The 22,737-nt window shown below is 39.5% G+C and overlaps 1 protein-coding gene across 1 annotated transcript; it reads right to left on the reverse strand.

Moving 5' to 3' along the window:
- Window positions 1–7,721: 7,721 nt before the first annotated feature.
- On the reverse strand, window positions 7,722–20,937 carry hyi (hydroxypyruvate isomerase). Its single transcript, XM_055024869.1, has 8 exons — window positions 19,909–20,937; window positions 19,640–19,751; window positions 16,403–16,517; window positions 9,889–9,967; window positions 9,338–9,387; window positions 9,177–9,246; window positions 7,930–8,064; window positions 7,722–7,859 (listed from the first exon to the last, which is right to left on the reverse strand). Exons 1-8 carry the CDS (start codon window positions 20,105–20,107, stop codon window positions 7,804–7,806), a joined length of 816 nt encoding a protein of 271 aa, XP_054880844.1. The 5' UTR covers window positions 20,108–20,937; the 3' UTR covers window positions 7,722–7,803.
- Window positions 20,938–22,737: the final 1,800 nt, after the last annotated feature.

Here is a 22,737-nt window from a genome sequence, read left to right on the forward strand (position 1 = left end):
TCCTCTTCCTTATCCAGTTGGTTGAAGAGAAGCTCCCCAGTTTCATAGCGAAAGACGTAACCCCATGAACCCCAAAATCCATGAGGCTCCAAAGACCAGTCTTCCTTAAGGGTTCCCCATACTGGCTTCTGCACACGACATAAAAAATATGTCGATTTCCTGGGAGCATCCGATCCCAGCCTTGAGTCGTCCTAGATGGATATTGGTGTCTCACATAGAACAGATGTCCCGCTTGTCAATACTTCTCTTTTATCCGGCGTTTCTGAGGTTGATGCATCAGGCGATGAAGGTGAGCTTGTAGGTTTACCCTTCACAGGTTGCAGATTAGGATTCACCACTATTGGGATCTCATACACAATAGCGGGTTCTTGTTCAGCAAGCCAGGCCTTATTCACTATCGGAGTTGACGCCATTATCTCAAAGATATCGATCGGTTAAAGTACCGCCGAATCTGCATCAGATGATGCAGGGGAGATAGGTTCATTTTTCTCAATAGCAGAATGAACTCGTTTAATCCCATTCATTGTAAAGTTCGACTAGGAACGACTGCTGACTTTAATCAGTTATATTTCAGTATTTATTTACAGTCGATGCATTTAACTTGGTGTGAAGCAGCTGAAAGCATGAGCAACCTACTTCAGTGTATTTCAGTATTGCTAAAAGGGTCAGCCTGCTGTGGTGATGTGGTTTACTTAAAGCAGTACTTAAAGCAGTTTAAGTATTGCAGCATTTTTCCAGCAATACTTAAAACAGAAATACTAAAGACCAAACCCACTCTCTTTCTATTGGCTCATTCAGACTCATGAAAGATAGGACGGGGATGTAATCTGAACGCTGACCTGGGGGGTCCTGAGAAAACCCCTTCGGGATCATTCCCAGCACCTCAGGTCATGAGAAAACCCCTTCGGGGTCATTCTCACGACCTTTTACCGGAAGGGGGGAAGGGGGGCTGGAAGGCGGGACTTCCGGTTAAAAAGGGGCGGGGCCACCAGTCAAAATTAGTTTGACGAAAGGGTGTCTATATAGTTTTTTTTTACCACACCTTTAATATTTAAGAGCTTCCCCTTCAACTTTAGATATGACTGTTTTTCATGATTTCTTTGTTGGTGTTACTTTCTATGAAGTTTGGTATCCAACATGATTTAGTTTGTAGCTACTTTGATCAATCACATTTTTAAATTGATTGATTTGATTCAATATTAGTTGTTGTTTGTAACGACTGCTAATTATGTCAATTAAGCAATTTTGAACTTGAATTATGAAGTGCACTTTTTAAAATATTTTTTTTTCTTATTATGCAGTTGTCAAAACATAGCAAGTATGTATTTAATTGTTTTCTACTTATATAAATGTAACATTTATATATGAACTTAATGTGTTTACTGGCCTTTTAGGTCAGGTTTTTTCTTCCAGTCCCTTCACTGACACACTTGATGACAGAAGATGGCAAGCTACCCACCCACTATCTGGTGGTAGAAAAACAGAACTACACCTTCCATATAGGAACTGAACAAACTCTAAGGAGTATTAAAAAGGGAACATAACTATTCACACTTCATTTTTGGACCTCTTGTGGACTATTAGGTTCTGAAGTGTCACAATTATTATTATTTTGTTGGTTTTTCTCTTTTTGTGTTTCTTTTGAGAATTTTATTTATTTATTTATTTTTGGTATTATTATTATTATTGCCACTACAATAAATAGTAGTATCAACAAACCTCTTTGCATCAGTTGTATTAATTATTCACCCAATCATGACTCCATGTCGTACCTACTTCTGATTCTACAAACTGGTTAACCCTACACCTCGCAATCAGATTTGAGCATCTAAAGAAAGCGTTACATGTGGCGAGCCAGCCAGGAGTCTTGTAATGGATGAATAATTGAACAATTCCACAACGCTTTGATTTTAGATGAGTTATCATTAACAAAAAGAAACAATGGATGTTGTTACTCAGTTGGGTTTAAACATCCAACAATCTGTGTTAGTTACTGGCACTCAGAGCTGTGATGATGAAAAAGAGATCATTGAACATTTAGAATGTTATGGTGCAGTAAAAGAGATTTTTCATGTTAGTGATCCACAAAGTGCATTATATAAAAACCTGACTGTCGAGTTTGAAGAAGATTCTACATTAATTGCATTACAACCCCTTTTCCCATATAATTATCATTCCCCAACTAGACTAGATGTGATATTTCGTGTTACATCTCTTGCTTCAGAGTATGAAGCCTCAGTGAGTAGCAGCAGCCCTCCCATGGACTACATTGATGAGCTGAAGAACATAGCTAAACGAAGCGGAAAACGATTTGAAGAGGTTCTCAAAGGTGTGATGGATCAAATAAGCACACATTTGGAAATAGCAGGAGACGATGATGGAGATGAGGATGGTGATGAGGATGATAATGGTGGTGATGAAAAGGAGAAAGATAAGAAAGATGACATCCTCAACTTAGCGCAACCTGTGCAAAGTCAGCAGATGCTGCTAACTGTGCCTCAAGCGTTTTCAGCCCCTCCACCCCATTCGTCCACTAACTGGCAGGGGGCATCACCTGGATTTAGCCGCCCCTTACACCGCCAACCCAGAGGGTTTCTTTGTCGGGGAATGACCTTATTCCGCAGAATGTTCAAAAAGTTGTGGTGGAGCATGTTGTAAAAAATAGTGACTTTTCCGCATCTTCACTTAGACTCCACTCATTTTCAGGAAAAATTCCTAGACCAAGCAATAAAGCGGATGATGATCCCAAATTGAATTACTGCTTGCTGATTCCAGCCTTTCCAGATTGCATATTAATCGGCAAATTGTTGAAAGTTTGTTATCACCAGCTGCTGATTTGATTAAATGTTTCGGCCCCTTCCACTCTTCTTAAAGTCCTTGATTCAGCTTTTCAGACAGTACAGGATGGAGAGGAGGTTTTTGCTCAGTTTTTGAACATTTTTCAATCAATCAATCAAATTTTATTTGTATAGCATTTCAGCAGCAAGGCATTTCAAAGTGCTTTACATCATAAACACATAAACAAAGTCATGCATCATGGAATAAACAATACATTGTTACATATTACATTTCAAATACAATTCCAAACAGGTGTGTTTTTAGTTGAGATTTAAAGGAAGAATCAGAATCCTGGAGAGCAGCCATCCTCCTATCTCCAGCGATTACAGCTTACCCTCAGCACAGTAATAAAAAGAGGAGAAATATTACAAGGAAGAGCTGCTCTTTAAAAGTAGAAAATGGTAGGTTTTATCGTGTAGCTGTTGTATCCTGGGGAGCATTCATCGGTTATTATTACCTGTTTCACTACCAGTATAAAATCTATATTGTTTTTCCCAACAATAAATGCTGTTTGACTCAAACTTGTTATCCACATTTATATTGCTGTTTTGACACTAGGGAGCATGCTGCCAATGTACAAGTGTTCATCGGTGTGTTAAAATAAGTTATTCCACCAATTTGACATTGATGAATGAGATGTCTGTTAAGGACCCATACACATTAAATACTTGATCGTACCACAAACAACTTGCTATTACTTAATATTTGCTATCAAGTAAACTATCATCTGCCTTGAATGAGATATGTGGAGTACCTCTAAATAAGACAAATCTATGCATAGTGAGTAATAAGGGCAATGGAATAAGGTTTTCCTAAAAGGTAAGTTTAAAGAAAACAAACAAAAAGCAAACACAGAATTTATATAGGACAAATAAAATACAATAATTTATTCACAATTAGAAGGAAAATTAAGTTGAATTCATCAATACAGGTGATAAACTAAAAATTAAAAACGCAGCAGGTTTATAATGGGATGCTGTGTGAGGTACAGACAACGTGCTAAAAATAACACCTGAAAACAGCAGACGCAAGAAATCTCTGTGTTTGAGATGAGAGGTAATCTGTACTGGCTGTGAGTTGTATTTCATTAGCCTAACTGTGAATAGTTTCAATAGTTAGAATAATGTATTCTTGCCTGCGTTCTGAATGCGACAGTATTGTGGCTACTCTACACAACATGACATCAAATAATAATCCCTCTGTAGGATATAATGTCACTGACAGAGATACAATAAGTTTATAGCTAGTGTGCAAATGATATACTTGTCTGACTGCTGCTTGCAGCAATCTACATTATTAGCAGAAATAGAGGAACACCAACACCAAAGTTCATTTAGGGGCCTATAAATATGCATGTATATATGCTTGTAAATATGCTTGCATGTGTAAATGCATGTATATATGCTTATGAATAATACAATATGTGCAGGCGGTGCACATATTGTGTGTAGCTGCACATATTGTATTGAAACGTGTGGATTCTCTCTTAAATATGTTTTTTTTTTGGGGGGGGGGGGTAGGATTACACCACACCATGTCATGACAAAAGCAGTTGGGTGTGAATAAATTATTTTGCTCAATTTTTTAAACAGGGATCCAAAACCAAATTTTTTGATAACATACATCACACAAGGCCATTCTGTTTGATCAAATGCATATCTGAATGATTTGAGTGTAAAAGACAATGCAGATTAAAGTATAAAGCCAGTCTGATCTGGGTGGATGATTAAACCTATCAGTGATGTGCGGTCAGGGGAGGCAGAACCTCACCTGCCATCATTGAAAAATATCATATGATAATGATAAAATAATTTATATTGTAAACACTAAACAGCAGAGAACAGATTCGTGGTGAGGCAGGCAGTTCTCTTGCCTCATAGCAGGGGGCGCTCATGATCCAGGACATTATGACTCCACAACTGCAGAGTAAGAGACAGTAACAGCAAGCTGGTCATACAATTCCTGCGCTGATACAAAGAGCGAGAAAGACCTGCTTTTGAGTACTTTCAGGGTTTTCCCCTTTACTGTGGAGCACAGCACAAAATTAATATCTACATGTCCAAGTTTGACTGACTTAACGGAATTATTCTGCTGCTGCCGCGCGGCTACGTATGACATGTAGAGTATTTTTGTCCTCCAGCGTTGTCCGCATGCGCGAAATTTTCTTAACATGCAGGGGGTCTATATTTGTAAATATGATTATGATTAAGTCAGTGCCTCACCAGCTATGAACCTCACTGCACATTCTTGATATAATAATAAAATGCCATTCAGATTTGACGAACGACCTGACAAAATAAAACTGAAATACTGAGAAATTAACTTCAAAACTACTCAACTAATTAAACAAGAAAACTTGTTTAATTGAGCAAATGCAGCATACTGTGTTGTAAAACAAGTTATCTCCTCCCTTTGGTGAAGGAGGAGTATGGAAGTAAATACAGAAGCAGGGAAATGGAACTTGGTTTCTCACCAATCAAGTTCTTTATCTTTGTGATTGGGCTTTAAGCCACACCAAATGAGGCCAAATCTGAGGCACAGCCTTGGGAGTGCTAGCAGCAAATCCCTTACATCACAGGTGTCAAACTCAAGGCCAAATCTGTCCTTTTATGTGACCCTCAAGACTCATCACACAAAAACTGGAGTCAGTAAGACTCCAGTTTTTCCACATAAAATCAACAAATTCCCACATTTTCTTTTTGCTGCAATTTTTTCTAAGAATTATTTTTTCTCAAAAATATTGAGTTTAAGTGCCTCCTGCCTCCGGATTACATGATGTCAAGTTATAATCTGTGATTGATACTAGAAGCAAAAAGTCACATTTAACATCATACATTACGACAACATTCCTTACAAGTATTTCTACATTCATCCCTCATAATCTGTGAATTTGATTGGAAAAAATACAAAAAACAATCATAAAACCCTGGAGGGACTGATCAGCAATTATTCAGTTTTAACACTTAAAATATTACTGAAAGCTGAAACAAGCAGCTATTTATTAACAGTTTAATTGGTTTTATCGCCACATTCTGGCACAATTGGCCCTTTAAGAACATTCAGATTTTTCATTAGACCCAAAATGAAAAGGACTTTGATCCTCCTGCCTTACACAAAGCAAAGTCTTTTCAGCCCTGGATGAGGTCCTCTTCTTCTGCTGCATGATTCTTGTAAATGTCTTGAGCTTGCCTCAATAGCTGCCAGAAGAATTCAACATTCTACTCTTATTCTGCCAAATCCCTTCATTCACTGATGTTTAGTGGCCAGCTTTTAATGCATTATCCATCTCAGCTTTCCAGCCCCAGAGTTAAAAACATCTTGGGTTTGAAAACTTTTCGGACACAATTCAACATGCAGACTGTGAGGCCTCTGAGAATTTATTATGAACAGATTAGGAAAAGGTTCAACTGGGTGAGCAATCATCACACACTTGCAGCATTACATGAAAATCATTGCACATTCTTAATCATTTTTCTTCAGTAGTTATTGACTACTTCTTTAAAAGAACAATTAGTTCAACAGTCTAACACATGCTTCAATACCAGGCTTTCAGATGAGTTTGAATGATCTCAAAGTAGCCATCATAAGTCAATAATCTCTGCATAAAAATATGGAATGCTCTCACACATTCTCAGGTCACTCAAGACTCCATCTTACTTCACAATTTATGTACTTTATATTCTCTGCAGAATCATTGTCAAAAATCACAACTCATTTAACTAAAACATTTTAAATATTTAATTAGCATGTCTGAACCAACAAATAAGGAACCACATAATTTTAATCAGTTTGATTACATACAAGCAAATTTCTGTAAAATAAAAACATTCATTAATTTATGTGTAAACCTACTTGCTCCCTTCTATAAGAGAAAATGTTAAAACATGCCTTTTAACTGCGCTATTCAATTCCCCAATGTTGCAATACTTTTATGCTTTAATTATGTCCTCTTCATTTATTTTATACATGGAAACATCTTACTGATTATGATCACTAAAAAAACAGACATAAAATGGGGGAAAAAAACCACCATACATTACAGAATCATTATTTCCTTAAAGTCCCTCAGGGTTCATGAACCCGAAGGATGATGGTTTCTAAAGCCGTCTACATATACATCAACATTTTCACCCAAGTTCTGTTACCCCACTTTGTGGTTGTCAGTCTACATCGAACAGATCAGGATTTCAGGCAGAATAATTACCAAGATACAAAATAAACATTCCAAAGTTGATTACATCCCCAAATTTGTCAAATTTGATTGTTTACACATATAAGTGAATCTTTTATTTAAAAAGAAATATTTTTTACATATTAGCAAAATAAGGAGGGAAGCTCAAATTTCATTTTTACAAGGTGCTAAATGTGTCAAAAATAACACCCATGTATTATCTTGATATGTAGTAAAAATAGAAAGATCATATATTCACTAGATCTGTAGAATGTGATACAAAAGTCATTCTCATGTTGCAGTTTGGCCCTCTGCTGCTGTGGAAAGAGGGTTCTTCAGTGGTTTTCATAAAGAACACTTCAAAGCTGCAGTATATAGCAAAAAAAATATTTTTTTTGTTGTTCAAACTGTTAGTGTCATGAAAGTTTGTGACATGTAATCTGATGATCAGTCTGTGAAAAGATTGAGCACCTCCACCAATAGCGCTACTATTCCTATTTGTAGAAAAGCACAGTTCGTGCTCAAAAACAACCAATCAGAGCCACTACTATTGTTGTCAATCAAGCTCATGCATACAAATGAGTAATAACAAATACCCATCCATTATACACTTATCCCTAGTGGGGTGGCGAGATGCGCTGATGCCTATCTCCAGCAGTCAACGGGTGAGAGGGGGGTTGACCCTGCAAATCCATCGCAAGACTATAACAAATATATAAAAACCTTTTTTTATTTGAAGTTACATACTACAGCTTTAAGAAAAAAATATAAGGCCACTGGACTTTCAGAAAAGTTCAAGAATACTGGGCCCAGAATTGTTGGATCCATCCCAGACTCTTTTCTGTGGAGTCTGCAGGTAACAGAAACAATTATCAGTTGACATCTTTGAATTACATCAACAATACTTAAAAAAGACTCACCAAGTGGCTTGTATTCACAGCCAATATATCCTTGATAACCAAGCTTTTCCAGTGTGTTTAACAGGTATCTGTAACACAACTCTCCATCGCTGTCAGGTTCATTCCTGCCTGGAACCTGTGCAATCTGAACATGGCCTGAGTAACAAGACATTTGGTTTTTAGATCACTGCCTACCATGCATTTCATGCACTATACATTCTCAGTGAAATCACATTGTGATACAATTATTATTATTATTATTACAATACCTGGTTCCACATCATGTTTAAATCAAATTTTAAAGAACAGGCAACCAAATGAATCGACTGCTCTTTGCATTCAGCATATTTTCTTTCACTTCCTCTGTTATCTTCCTCTCTGGACTTTATAATTCAACATTCCTTATTCATGATCTCCACAATTCTTTCTGGCCACTCCAAACTACTTAACCTGGGCCATCCTTGTCATACACTCAGGAAAATCCAAGCAGAAGATCTGAGTGTTTTAAAAATAAAAATGGCAAATAAGCTCATTTTAGAGCATAGAAAGTCTAGTCTATTTAATTTTTCTCAGTGAAAAATTCAATGAAAATGATTACTATACTCTTAAACTTAAGTGTTAAGATAAATTGAGACACTGTTTTGCAAATGTACTATTATTATCATCAATTCATAGAGAGTTTATTGTTTGTAGAAGGAAAAGACAGAATCCCACTTTTATTAGAAATAAATTGAATTAGTAACAGAAATGTTGCTGATAATAAGCAAAGTATTCAACTTGCACAACAGAGTGGTGTTCAAATGTCAGTGGAAAATAAAAACTATACTCTTAAACTTACATGGGTGTTAAGAATGTTACCATTTTGGAAACATTAAGAATGTGCATTCTGGGGAAGGCCCTGTTACTTAGTGTTGTGTTTGAGTTTTAATTTCTTGTTCTGTTCGTTCTACCAATAGTAGAAAAGCTTAAAATGTGTCAGGTAACGTTTTGGAAAACAAACTGAATATTGGATCATAAAATGTGTATTTAGACATCTGGCTTGTCTTAAATATGTGCAGACTTGTTCTAATTCTGCAAATGTCTTCAAGACAGTCCAAACACGAAACTCGATTTCATTTTATTTTATCCAGCTTTAGGAAGGACTGGAATGCAATTCAATATATCAACATAAATCAATGAAATGTAGTACACATTTTAATACTGAACCAGAATAAGATTGTGATATGTATGGTGGCACATACAAAAACAAGTTTATTCTTTCAACTTACCTATTATGGGAAAATATTTGTGCATGTTTTTTGTCAGATTTCCATCCATTACTTGCCAGTGAAATATGTCCTGCAACAGTGAATGCAACTGCAGAGTAAACTGATAACTTTTTTGATTTATATTCTTTCCTTAAGCTGAGACACATTTTCAAAGTACGAACCATCTGTAGCTGGATGTTGGGCTTGCCAACCTTCTCCAGTATTGCTGCAGCTGCAAAACATCCAACACAATCAAAAATGATGCTCCAACTACAGTTCTGCTTCAGGCCGAGTTCTAACAAATATACGTTATAATTAAAAACATGAACAAATAATAAAAAGTTCCAATTATCTGGTATTCCTGAATTAACAAAAAGCCACGTTAAAGAATAAAACATCTACCTTAATAACACAATTATTTGGAAAATTTTACAGCATTTTCCATAATGAAATTATGAGTATCACACAACGTCGAAAAGCAAACATTTGGAAACTTCTGTATTTCTTTGAAGAAATGACACCACTTATGAATGCACAAATTTTCTTTTTCTGTCATTATTTATATTTTTTTCTTCTGTTTTCACATCAAACTACTGTCTCTAAATGTGCCATATACTCACAATTTTACTCAAAGGACCTGTGTTCAAGATGAGGTAGTAAGTTGTTTTGGAAATGCAGTCTGTTAACCACCTGAATCAGTTACTCTGCTGTTCTTAGAGGCAGCCAGTCTTACCTTGATGAGGGGAGTCCAGAAAGTAGCAAGGGTCTGTAATTCTTGTGTTGATTGGCTCAATCAATCCAGTGATTCCTTCCTGTTGGGAACATTCTGATTATGACTGTTGAACTCCAATAAAAAAACTATCAAAATAAACTAAATGCCTCTTTAGGCATTTAGTGAAATGCTGACAGCATGTTGAGTTATGGACCGGACGCTTTGGAGGGTCTGGTTCAAAGGTGCATTCCAAATCTTTGCTGGAAATGGTGCGTTTAGGGCTATCATAAATGAATATTTTAGCAATCGAGTAATCTATTGATTATTCTTACGATTAATCGAGTAATCTGACACAAAAAGATAAAATAAAATATTGGTAAATCTAACATAACAGAAGTGTTACTATTGCATCAACATCAGTCCAATTTTTCACATTTAACTTTTCCTAACAATTACTTAAGAAAATTTACCTGTAACAATAACAGCTCACTTTAAAAGTTAGACTGAAAAAATTGTGTACAAAAATATGAAATTATATTCAATTCAATAACAAATAAGCAGGCTCACAAATACTAAAAAATGTCTGTAATGTCCCAGCTTTTAGTTTATATGCATCTTCAGTCAGTTATAGATGAACTCTCACCTTGCCCAAACTTCTATAGCTTTTGTGTTCATGTTGGCGAAGTGGTTTAACACCTTTGTTTGTCACACACAGAAACTTCATGTCAACTTCAAACGGACATTTTTTTGGTCACAAACAGATAACCAAACCTTCTGGCCAGGGTTGTATGTGGGAGCAGGTGTTTTAGGGTCAGTGAGGCATTTGTTCAGTTCCGAGGTGTTGTTGAGAGCAGTGATGGTATTCTTCCAGATATTCTTGCAGTGACAGATGTGATGTTGGACCAAGGTGACCGAGATGATACTTTCGTCGGAGGTCAGTGTTAGCTGATAATCATATTCCAAATGGAGAAATAATAGTAGCAGCAGAAATGTGACTTTTATAAGCATACTCAACCCAGGTAAGGAACTGACTCCAGTCAGCACGATTTGTGGAAGTGGAATATTGGAGAGTTGATTCTAAATATTGATTCATACGTTTAGTTTGGCCGTTTGATTGTGGATGATATCTGGAAGGTAATGTGACTTTGGCATTGAGAGCTAGACAAAAATGTTGCCAAACCTGAGAAATGAATTCCATGCAGTCAAAAAACATGTTTAATGAGTAGCTGGGCAGTTTGGGGGCTTTCTGAGGGGAGTTAAATGACAGGATTTGGAAAAAGGGTCGATGATGGTGAAGATTGTGATGATGGGGGTAAGCTGGTGAAAAAGTCGACGGAAATGTGGGACCAAGAGCATTTGGGTATTGGTAATGGTTGAAGACCAGAGGGAGATTGATGAGATGAGGTATTGGCTGCTTGTTCTGGAGCAGACTGAACAGGCTAGGACATACTCTCTCACATCTTTATGAACAGATGGCCACCAAAACCCACAGTTAATGAAGGAAATGTGTGACTGATACCTGGGTTTCCGGAGAATTTGGATGAGTGGATCCAGTGGAGGAGTGAATCTACGTACGCTCTGTCCGGTGTGTACGTGGGGGGGATGTATCAGGAACGGGTTCCGATTGTTGAGCTTGTTGGATTAAATCCTCAACCTCCAGAGAACAGCAATAATAAGTACAGCTACAGATAGAATGGTGGCAGAGGACTTCTCTGAATTGTCAGGTGAATGGAGTCGTGACAGGGCATCCGGTTGGATGTTTCTGGATTATGGGCAATAAGAAATGGAAAGGTTGAATCTGTAGAAGAACAAATACCAAAGAGACTAACGAGGGCTTAATCTTTTGGAAGATTGGAGATAGAAGAAGTTCTTGTGATCAGTCCAGACCAGCACGGGATGTTCTGTACCCTCAAATCAATGCCGCCATTCCTCCAAAGCTGGCTTTATGGCTTGACGTTCTTGATCACCTACATCATAGTTGCATTCACTGGGAGACAATCTGCAGGAGAAAAAGGCTCAATGGTGGGTGAAAGTATGGCTCCAACTCTGGTATCAGACACATCAGCTTCTACAATGAATGGCTGGATCTGGTTGGATGAGTACTGGAGCATTGGCGAAGAGTGATTTGAGCTGTTTGAAAGCTGGGCAAGCTTCACGAGTCCAAACAAAAGTAGTCTTGTTTGAGGTTAGTGCAGTTAGAGATAATGCCGTTTGGCTGTAGTTGTGAATTAAGCGGCGGTAGAAGTTAGCAAATCCGAGAAACCTCCATAGCTCCTTTTGTGTCTCAGGAGTAGTGTCTCAATTCAAAACTGCCTTGACTTTCTTCTCCATAGGCATTACCTGTCTGCCGTCGAGAATGAATCCAAGTAATTAAACTGATGTATGATGGAACTCACATTTTATGGATTTGATACAGCTCATTTTTCATGAGGCTTTGAAGGATGATAAAGACATGTTGTTTGTGCTCAGCAAGGGACTTAGAATAGATTTTAAAAAAGTCAAGGTAAACAAAAACATTCAGAAAGTCTCTCAATACGTCATTTACGAGGGCTAGAAAAAAATGCTGGAGCATTAGACAACCGGAAAAGCATTACTAAATACTCAAAGTGTCCGATGGGCGTTTTAAATGCAGTCTTCCACTCGTCCCCCTGGCGGATACAAAGAAGATGATATGCATTTCTGAGATCTAGCTCGGTAAAAATAGTGGCTCCATGTACTTGGCTTGTACTGGTTCAAAAACAGGAAAGGAGAGGCAGAGGATTCTTGTCTTTATCCGATTCAAACCTCTGAAGGCGATGCACGGTTTGAGCAATCTGTCCTTCTTACCTACGAAGAAGAATCCAGCACTCAGGGGACAGGAGGAAGGGTGAATTATTCCAGCTGCCAGGGAATCTTTAAGACACTTCTTCATTGTCTTGCGCTCAGGTAGTGAAATGTTGTACAGACGGCTGGTGGGTAATGAAGATCTATGGCAGTCATAGGGGCGATGAGGTGGAAGTAATAGCGCTTTAGTTTTACTGAAAACAGGTGCTAAATCGTGGTACTTGGCTGGGATGGATGATAAATCGGAGGGTCTACTTCTTGTAGTCCTGTTGGTGATGGACCTGAGGGAACTGCAGAACGGAAACACCAAAGAGACTTTTGACAATTCGCCGACCAGGATTCAATGTGCATATCAGACCAGTTGATGTCTGGGTTTTGTTATTGTAACCATTCAAAACCTAAGATTACGGAGGAGTTAGCTGCTGGAAAAACAAAAGATAAAATGTATTCATTGTGGTTACCAGAAATGATTAAATGCAGCGGCTTAGTTTTGAGGGCGATCTGAGGAAGGGCCTTCCCATCTAAGGCAGAGACATGAAGAGGTACGGTGAGAGGAGCAGTTTCTATGAATCTGTTGGAAGAAAACTGAATCAATAAGATTTTGTTCACAACCGAACAAAATTGATGATGACAGACAATGGGAAAGATTGATTATTTATAAACAGAGTTGCAAAAAACAGTAGGCAAGGAGATTTCTCTTTCTGAAGGTGGTCTGCCAGTCTCCTCGCTTCTACTGGCAGACCTGGGGTTTTGACCGAACCAGGCAAAGGGCAATAAAGTAACCATGAGACCTACAGTACAAACAGAGACGGGAGATCAGCCTTTTTTGTCTCTCCTCCGGGGTGAGATGTGTGTGGCCTATTTGCATGAGTTCGGGGTTCATTTGATTCTGCGGAGAGGAAACGGAGTGAGTAGGAGCAGAGACAGAAAATGTTCTGACAGGTGGGATTCTTTGGTTTCCTTCTTTTGTTCTTGAATGGATTCTGTTATTGAGTTGGATGGTCTGATTTATTAGTTCTTCCAATGTCTCGGGTTCATGTAGTGTGGCTAATTCATCCTTAATAGATTCATTTAATGCATGAAAAGCACTCTTTAAGGCTGCAGCGTTCCAGCAAGAAATTGAAACTTCAGGAAGGAATTGACTGAGCTTAATTGATGTGAAGAAAATCTTCCGCCAGGAGGGTTATACAGCGGTCTCCACGGTATGGTGTCTTTGTGGGTTTCTTTGAAGTGATCCAGATTCTAGTGTGAGGTCTTGTCGGAGTTGATCGACGGTGAATAGAGAGGCTTGCGGTGGAGGGCAGACAGGTAAGTTCAGATGTGGAGAAACGAGGAGCAAACCGACTGCCAGCTGGGAATCCAGGAACAGTTTATTGAAGACCTGCAGAGACGAAGAAGAGACTTAGGCAACCAGTGGGTAACAATCCACAGCATCACGAGGGGAGAGAATTTCCAAGGTGTCACAAGGAAACATTAGAGAGAGAGAGAGAGAGACAACAAAGGTAAAATACTAGAGGCAATTTCAGAGAAATACAGAGAGCTTTCTCTGAGGGGCACCAATTACCATAACTGGCAAACACTCAGGTGTTAAAGTGCTGGCAGCTGGCTCCTCATATACTGTGGGATGATTGATTGATGAACCAGCGCAGATTTCTCAGTATATCTGACCAGGAGGAATTATTGAAGCTGTGCGTTCACACTACAGCAGCAGAAGTGCTGGTAATTTAAGTGGAGCCGTTTAATTTAATTTATTGTATGTTATTGGGGCGTCAGTCAGACAGTCAGTGGTTTGTTTCATGGAGAAAAAGTTAGATGCATTTATCTGCTTTATGTGTGATGGGATCTGGATTCACAGTTCAACTAGGTGAATATGTAATACATTGTTTTGTGAAATTTTAAGCAGGATTGGGGGTGATCAGTGATAAATAACGACAACACGCTGTTCTGCTAGAATAAATGTGTTCTTTTATTCCGCCACAGATTACAGCAAATTCATTCACACAACAAAATATACGTAATGCTTAGATTCTTTCAATCCGCTCTTACCGTGACACAGTGAACTGGAGAGCCGACAGTTCGGGGAAGAGCTACAGCATCACGTAACTGGGCATCCGTACGTAACCCACAGCAGAGACTCTCCTGAACAATGGGACTTTTCTGCCTTTTATACTCATTACCAAAACAACCTCGAATGAAAGAAGGGAATGGCCATTTCCCCTCTTCCAGACGGGTTAGCCAATCAGAATGCTACTTCCCTGCCCACGACTCGACCATGAGCTCATTCCATGATTCAATCAATATACAGCACTCAACTTTCTGTTGTGCTTAAAATGTATAAAATGAGCATGAAACATACAATTTATCAAAGAACATAGAAAATTCTTACATCATATATATATATATATATATATATATATATATATATATATATATATATATATATATATATATATATATATATATAAATTCCCTTCTCACCCACCGCGGGTGGTTCTTATCCTCTGAACTCGGGTCCTCTACCAGAGGCCTGGGAGCTTGAGGGTTCTGCGCAGTATCTTGGCTGTGCCAAGGACTGCTGCACATTTCTGGACTGAGATGTCTGATGTTGTTCCTGGGATCTGTTGTAGCCATTGATCCAGTTTGGGGGTTACTGCCCCGAGGGCCCCGATGACCACAGGCACCACTGTGGTCTTCACCTTCCAGGCCCTCTCCAGTTCCTTCCTGAGGCCCTGGTATTTCTCCAGTTTCTCGTGCTCCTTTTTCCTGATGTTGCAGTTGCTTGGTATTGCTACATCTACCACAACGGCTTTCCTCTGTTGTTTATTCACTACGACAATGTCTGGTTGGTTCGCCATTACCATTTGTCTGTCTGGATCTGGAAGTCCCACAGGATCTTAGCTCTGGCGTTCTCCACCACCTTTGGGGGTGTTTCCCACTTTGATCTCGGGGTTTCCAGTCCATATTCTGCACAGATGTTTCTGTACACTATGCCTGCCACTTGGTTATGTCGCTCCATGTACGCTTTCCCTGCCAGTATCTTGCACCCTGCTGTGATGTGCTGGACTGTCTCAGGGGCCTCCTTGCACAACCTACACCTTGGGTCTTGTCTGGTGTGGTAGATCTGGGCCTCTATTGCTCTGGTGTTTAGGGCCTGTTCCTGGGCGGCCAGGATGAGGGCCTCTGTGCTGTCCTTGAGTCCAGCTTTTTCCAGCCATTGGTAGGATTTACTGATATCAGCCACTTGGGTTATTTGCTGGTGGTACATCCCATGTAGGGGCTTGTCCTCCCATGATGGCATCTCTGGCACCTCAACCTCCGTTCCCTGTTGTCTGAGACATTCACTGAGCACATTGTCTGTTGAGGCTTTGTCCCTGATGTATTTATGGATCTTAGTTGTTTTGTCCTGGACAGTGGTTCTCACACTCACTAGTCCTCTGCCTCCGTCCTTGCGGCTCGTGTACGGTCTCAGGTTGCTGGATTTGGGGTGGAACCCTCCATGCATGGTTAGTAGTTTGAGTCTTAACATCTGTGGCCTTTATCTGTCCTAATTATTCCAGCAGGTTATCTGATTACTGGCAAGGCATAGTTGTTTATCGCATGGACATTGTTCTTGCCATTGAGCTTTGGAGGTATTTGGCTGTATATATATATATATATATATATATATACACACATGACATCCCCACCTTCCTACCAAACAAAATAACCTGACCTTGGCCAAGATATCAGCTGCGTAGTTTAGGTTCTGCACAAAGACATCCTCCATTTCTCTTCCAACTGCAGCTCTGTGAACATCCACTGGAATCCTTCCTGCCATTAGGTGAATTCTGTCAAGAGATCAGAGTTTTCTTCAGTGCAATAAACCAGGAAATATGTAAAATAATGCTCAGCCCCTCAATTAAGACACTGGGTTAAATTTCTTTTTTCATTTTTTATATGATATGAAAAATAGAAAGAAAACAGATGGCCATTAGAGAGGATTGTATTACATGTGGAAAATCTGATGTTTGACACATTTGCAAAGAGAAATCCTATGACTTCAGACCTGATGCCACACGACCTTTTGTTTACATTTTGTGGAGGAGGCTACACTGGTTTTGTAAAATAATTATTGAGAAATAATGCAAAAAGTACAACAAAATCCAGTGTAATGAGAGCTTCCAGAGGGTTACACACATTAAAGTATTATTAACTTAAAATAATACATTAAGAGATCATATAAGAAACAAATTTTATTGGTTTTCGTATTAGTGAAATTTCTAATGGTTTTAATATATCGTGTGATCTCATTTTCAAAAAAATGGAGACTAGTGGTTTTTGATATGCTATATGTTTAAGTGAAATAATTACTCCATCCATAATAACATTACCATACCTTTGATGTAACCAATACTACTGGCTGATTACTTAATCAGGATTTACTGAAGTGCAAAAAATATTCAATTGTATTTTTTTGTATTTGCCCTTTAAAAACAAAACAAAAAAACACTGTTGATAATGTTTAAGTATTCTCAATAATATTAGAATAACATAATTATCTAGTATATTTTCAAACATCCCGTCATTTTTAAATTTTTGCACAATTCAGTGGACAGTGGTGTACTGCCCTAGTGCCCCTACCACCAAGCTAATAACACTTTCTGTGTTATTCAGTGGCGGAGCCAGAGGGGTGGCACTTGCCACCCCCAACAGAGCCCTGGCCACCCCTAGTGCCACCCCACTGGAAATGGTAATTTTATACTTATGAGATCGGCAAAGATTTGCCAGGAAAAATGTAATTTCCGATTGTCCCTGAAGGCAGCTCGATGCCCGACGCTGTTCATTGGTTAAACTGACATGTGGGTCCTGCTTGTTCAAAAACACATCAACGGCTTTAGAGTTACACCGTCAGGAGTTTTGCAGGTATTTACAACATTTTACCGCTCAGCAGTAACCGCTGTTACCTTCCTAATGAGAGGCGGCACTTGTCATACATTTCTAAAAACAACAACAAAAAAAAGGTTGTGCACCGCTGCATAGTGCCTCGTTTATTATATTAGCCATGTTAGTGCTAATAGATCGTGTTTTAGACAGATTCTTTTAACATATATTTTAGTGACATGCTGCCCTCTAATGTTTTATTTCTCCCAGCTCTTGCTTGAAATGTGTGGTAAGAATATGAGAAAAACCATTAAGTTTTATAATGACTGAAATGTAAGTAGGCTATGTCATATGAAAGCTTTGAATTATAACCTAACTAGTTATATTAATTAATTTTAATTAATCTATTTTTAATTTAGTATTTTAGCTAGCTACAGAAAACTAAAAACTATAGTTTAAATAATAGTTAAAATAGTGTCTCTGCCAAACAGTCATGGAGTCTAAATACCAGGCTGTCTTATTTTGTGTAGAGCCCAAATGAAGAGAGAAGGGAAGATCTCCCAGTTCTTCTTAAAGAGGCAAAAACCAGACCAGGACCAGACAGAACCCTGCAGCAGTGACCAGGACCAGACAGAACCCTGCAGCAGTGACCAGGACCAGACAGAACCCTGCAGCAGTGACCAGGACCAGACAGAACCCTGCAGCAGTGACCAGGACCAGACAGAACCCTGCAGCAGTGACCAGGACCAGACAGAACCCTGCAGCAGTGACCAGGACCAGACAGAACCCTGCAGCAGTGACCAGGACCAGACAGAACCCTGCAGCAGTGACCAGGACCAGACAGAACCCTGCAGCAGTGACCAGGACCAGACAGAACCCTGCAGCAGTGACCAGGACCAGACAGAACCCTGCAGCAGTGACCAGGACCAGACAGAACCCTGCAGCAGTGACCAGGACCAGACAGAACCCTGCAGCAGTGACCAGGACCAGACAGAACCCTGCAGCAGTGACCAGGACCAGACAGAACCCTGCAGCAGTGACCAGGACCAGACAGAACCCTGCAGCAGTGACCAGGACCAGACAGAACTCTGCAGCAGTGACCAGGACCAGACAGAACCCTGCAGCAGTGACCAGGACCAGACAGAACCCTGCAGCAGTGACCAGGACCAGACAGAACTCTGCAGCAGTGACCAGGACCAGACAGAACTCTGCAGCAGTGACCAACCTGAAGAATCCAGCCAGGAGACTCCAGGCCCAAGTGTATCACCAGCGGGTTAGAGGCTGTGACAGAGAGTTATTAAGTATTAAAATCCAATAAGCCTAATTCTAAAGGTTAGCATGATGCTTTTTGCATTTTTTATTGTGTCTGTTTATGCATTTCCAATTAAGTTCCAGAGAGAAATGAGGGTGATAGAGATTCAGAGTCAGACTCTGGGGAGGAAGACAGTGAAGCAGAAGGAAATGGCACTGAACTGCCCCCACCCAGCACAACCTATTGCACACCAGAAGCACCAGTTTATTTATTTATTTATTTTTGAGAATTTGTTTTTGGTCATATTCTGGGCTCTGAGTTTACATTTACATGTTCACTGTTCCATAGTGCCGTTTAACGTCTTGTTTGGTCATGGCAAATCTTTGTTAAATAAACCATTTTAATTTGAGTGTGGGTGAGAAAATATTTGTTTCCTTTTGTTCATCATTTGTATATGGACCATCTGATAAAGCCTTGCTCATCCTTTGGCCACCCCTTGAAAAAAAAGTCTAGCTCCGCCACTGGTGTTATTCACAAGAACTCCTGTTCATCAATTTGCCACTGAAAGCCATCATCTCAAGAACTCAAGCCCAATAGGACAAAAAATGGGATAAATTCCAAACAGAGAAGTGAACAAAGATGACAATTGATGGAATTGGGAGGGACATCTAGCACTACAAACACAAAAGGAAATCTCCATCAAATTTTTCTTTCGTTACCTTTGTAATTGTCAATGGTTTGACATTGACAAATATTTATAGTTTCAAATAATTTTATTCTGTCAGTTGCTTCCCATGGGAGATGTCTCAAAAGTTTTCAGGAAGAGTGTTCTCTGACCTCTTGCAGTTCAAAGCTTTTGCATACTTCAGAGTAAGATCCAGGCCTTCTCTAAACTCCAGCTGTCTCCCTGGAACTGCTCCCAAACCGAGATCGCCTGCCTTTATATCCCCTGCAACACAACCATATAGATAAGTTTACATAGCGCCACAGATCACAATAAATGTTGTCTTAAAAAAGCACTTGTCATAAAAGAAAAGTCAAATAAACATGACATCAGCAGTGTCTCTGCCATTTATCTCGGTGCTTTAGCTATGCCTGTGCAGTACCTGGTGGGGTGTTGATAAGGACGACTTCCACTCCAGTTGCCTCCTTGGCTTTCTGGAGCTCCGACAGGTCCGAATCGTAAAGCCAAGCTGCTTCCACAGCTTGAAACCCGGCAGAAGCAGCCGCATAGATTCTCTTGCTGAAGTCTGGATGCTCAGTAAACAGCCATGAAATATTCGCACAAAACTTTAACGCAGTCATGTTGTTAACCAGTTTGAGCGAATGACCCTGTGATCAGGCAGCCAGACTACTTTACCACATAGGCGAAACGTCAACGTTCGATTCCGACGTTAATGTTATTGTCATAATGTGATAAGCATTTTCGGGAAACGCTAAAGGGTTAAGTTTTTAGTAGCGATAGACTAGACGACAAAGAAACATCGGCACCTGCGCCGAGCAAACCAAACGAACCTCTTTATGGTGCACGTATCAAGTTACGGTAAACCACGTGACCGATACAGTTGCTGTGTCTTTTAGTCGTGAACGCGCTAAATTGTATGAGGGATATACTTTGTGTTATTTGCCTTGCCTTGGTTTTGGCACGTATTTGAATACCGATTCTGACTATCTGTGCTACCTCGTCAGATTTTCCTACCGTAGCACGTTAGACACCTGTATCTGTCGGTGCTACGCGTCTAAAACTGCTACCGTCATGTTTACAAAATAGCGGGTTGTGTTCATGTTAAATATTAAAATCGGATAACATTCTTTCAGTGACTGGACTTAAGTGGAAGCTTAAGAGTTATGCATGGTATTAGAACAATTTATATAAACGACGAAATCACAAAAATATCACTTTGTTACCTTCTGTAAGTCTCGAACATGTGTTTATTTCGGCACGTTCGCTGGTTCACAAGCTCGAATCAGAACCAGTCGTACTCCCCTTGTGGGCAAAGGCAAGGAAGAGGTAGATGAACGCGTTAAGAGCTCTATTCCTCTTTTGGCAGGATGAACAAGTACAACACACTGGCCAGCTGGCTTCCCTAAAACTAACATAACCCGCTCTCAACAACAACCGGATACGTCCCTCACTCTTCTTCTTCCCCAGGACAAACACGTTGCTCTCTACTGCCTACTAGAGAAAGGCTGGGTCTGTTACACATAGTGTTGCTTCCCCTATGTGCCGTGTTATTTAGTAAAATGTTTTATTATACAAAAATATGTTTAATGTATAATGTCAAAATAGCCCACAAAAACAATGTTTTTTAATCATAATTCACGTGGTTGACCCCGCACAATGACTTGTTAACAGAATACGGTATAGTAACGCCATAGTAGCCAGATGGCAAGAAAAACCTTTTATAAAAATGTTTACTAGCTGCCCATCATATAAGCTTAAAACATGAAGTAATATAGCAGCTTAATGAAAGGTAGCTATAAAATAAATAAAGCTTACCGTTTCCCTAAATAACACAGACAAACTTCCACAGGGAGGATGCATTGATAATAAATCTGTTGAATAAGCAGTATTTAACGTTTAATTTGTTGTTGTTGTATGCAACGATTGCCAATTAATTTATTGAACAAATTTGAATTGGAATTATGAAATGCACTGTTGGAAACAAATTTTTGTTTTCTTTTCCATTTTATATTATGAAGTTAGAATTAGCTATGAAACCTTGAAAGTTAATGTTTTATATAATAAAACATTAACTGCATTTTATTGTATATATATATATATATATATATATATATATATATATATATATATATATATATATATATATATATATATATATGTATATATATATATATATATATAAATACAATTCCTTTCTCACCCACCGCGGGTGGTTCTTATCCTCTGAGCTCGGGTCCTCTACCAGAGGCCTGGGAGCTTGAGGGTCCTGCAGTATCTTGGCTGTGCCAAGGACTGCTGCACATTTCTGGACTGAGATGTCTGATGTTGTTCCTGGGATCTGTTGTAGCCATTGATCCAGTTTGGGGGTTACTGCCCCGAGGGCCCCGATGACCACAGGCACCACTGTGGTCCTCACCTTCCAGGCCCTCTCCAGTTCTTCCCTGAGGCCCTGGTATTTCTCCAGTTTCTCGTGCTCCTATCTATCTATCTATCTATATATATATATATATATATATATATATATATATATATATATATATATATATATATATATACACATATATATATATATATATATATATATATATATATATATATATATATATATATGTAGAGGCCCAGATCTACCACACCAGACAAGACCCAAGGTGTAGGTTGTGCAAGGAGGCCCCTGAGACAGTCCAGCACATCACAGCAGGGTGCAAGATACTGGCAGGGAAAGCGTACATGGAACGACATAACCAAGTGGCAGGCATAGTGTACAGAAACATCTGTGCAGAATATGGACTGGAAACCCCGAGATCAAAGTGGGAAACACCCCCAAAGGTGGTGGAGAACGCCAGAGCTAAGATCCTGTGGGACTTCCAGATCCAGACAGACAGAATGGTAATGGCGAACCAACCAGACATTGTCGTAGTGAATAAACAACAGAGGAAAGCCGTTGTGGTAGATGTAGCAATACCAAGCAACTGCAACATCAGGAAAAAGGAGCACGAGAAACTGGAGAAATACCAGGGCCTCAGGGAGGAACTGGAGAGGGCCTGGAAGGTGAAGACCACAGTGGTGCCTGTGGTCATCGGGGCCCTCGGGGCAGTAACCCCCAAACTGGAGCAGTGGCTACAACAGATCCCAGGAACAACATCAGACATCTCAGTCCAGAAATGTGCAGCAGTCCTTGGCACAGCCAAGGTACTGCGCAGAACCCTCAAGCTCCCAGGCCTCTGGTAGAGGACCCGAGCTCAGAGGATAA

Source organism: Poeciliopsis prolifica, unplaced genomic scaffold, assembly GCF_027474105.1.
Source record: "Poeciliopsis prolifica strain line A6 unplaced genomic scaffold, Auburn_PproV2 SCAFFOLD131, whole genome shotgun sequence".
Lineage (NCBI taxonomy): Eukaryota > Metazoa > Chordata > Actinopteri > Cyprinodontiformes > Poeciliidae > Poeciliopsis > Poeciliopsis prolifica.

Coding starts and splice junctions, on each gene's coding strand:
- hyi (XM_055024869.1), bottom strand. CDS start 20,107: ATGACTGCGTTAAAGTTTTGTGCGAATATTTCATGGCTGTTTACTGAG. Junction 16,518..19,639: donor AAAGCTTTGAACTGCAAGAG/GTCAGAGAACAC, acceptor ATCTCTTGACAG/AATTCACCTAATGGCAGGAA. Junction 7,860..7,929: donor CTGTGAATACAAGCCACTTG/GTGAGTCTTTTT, acceptor TGTTACCTGCAG/ACTCCACAGAAAAGAGTCTG.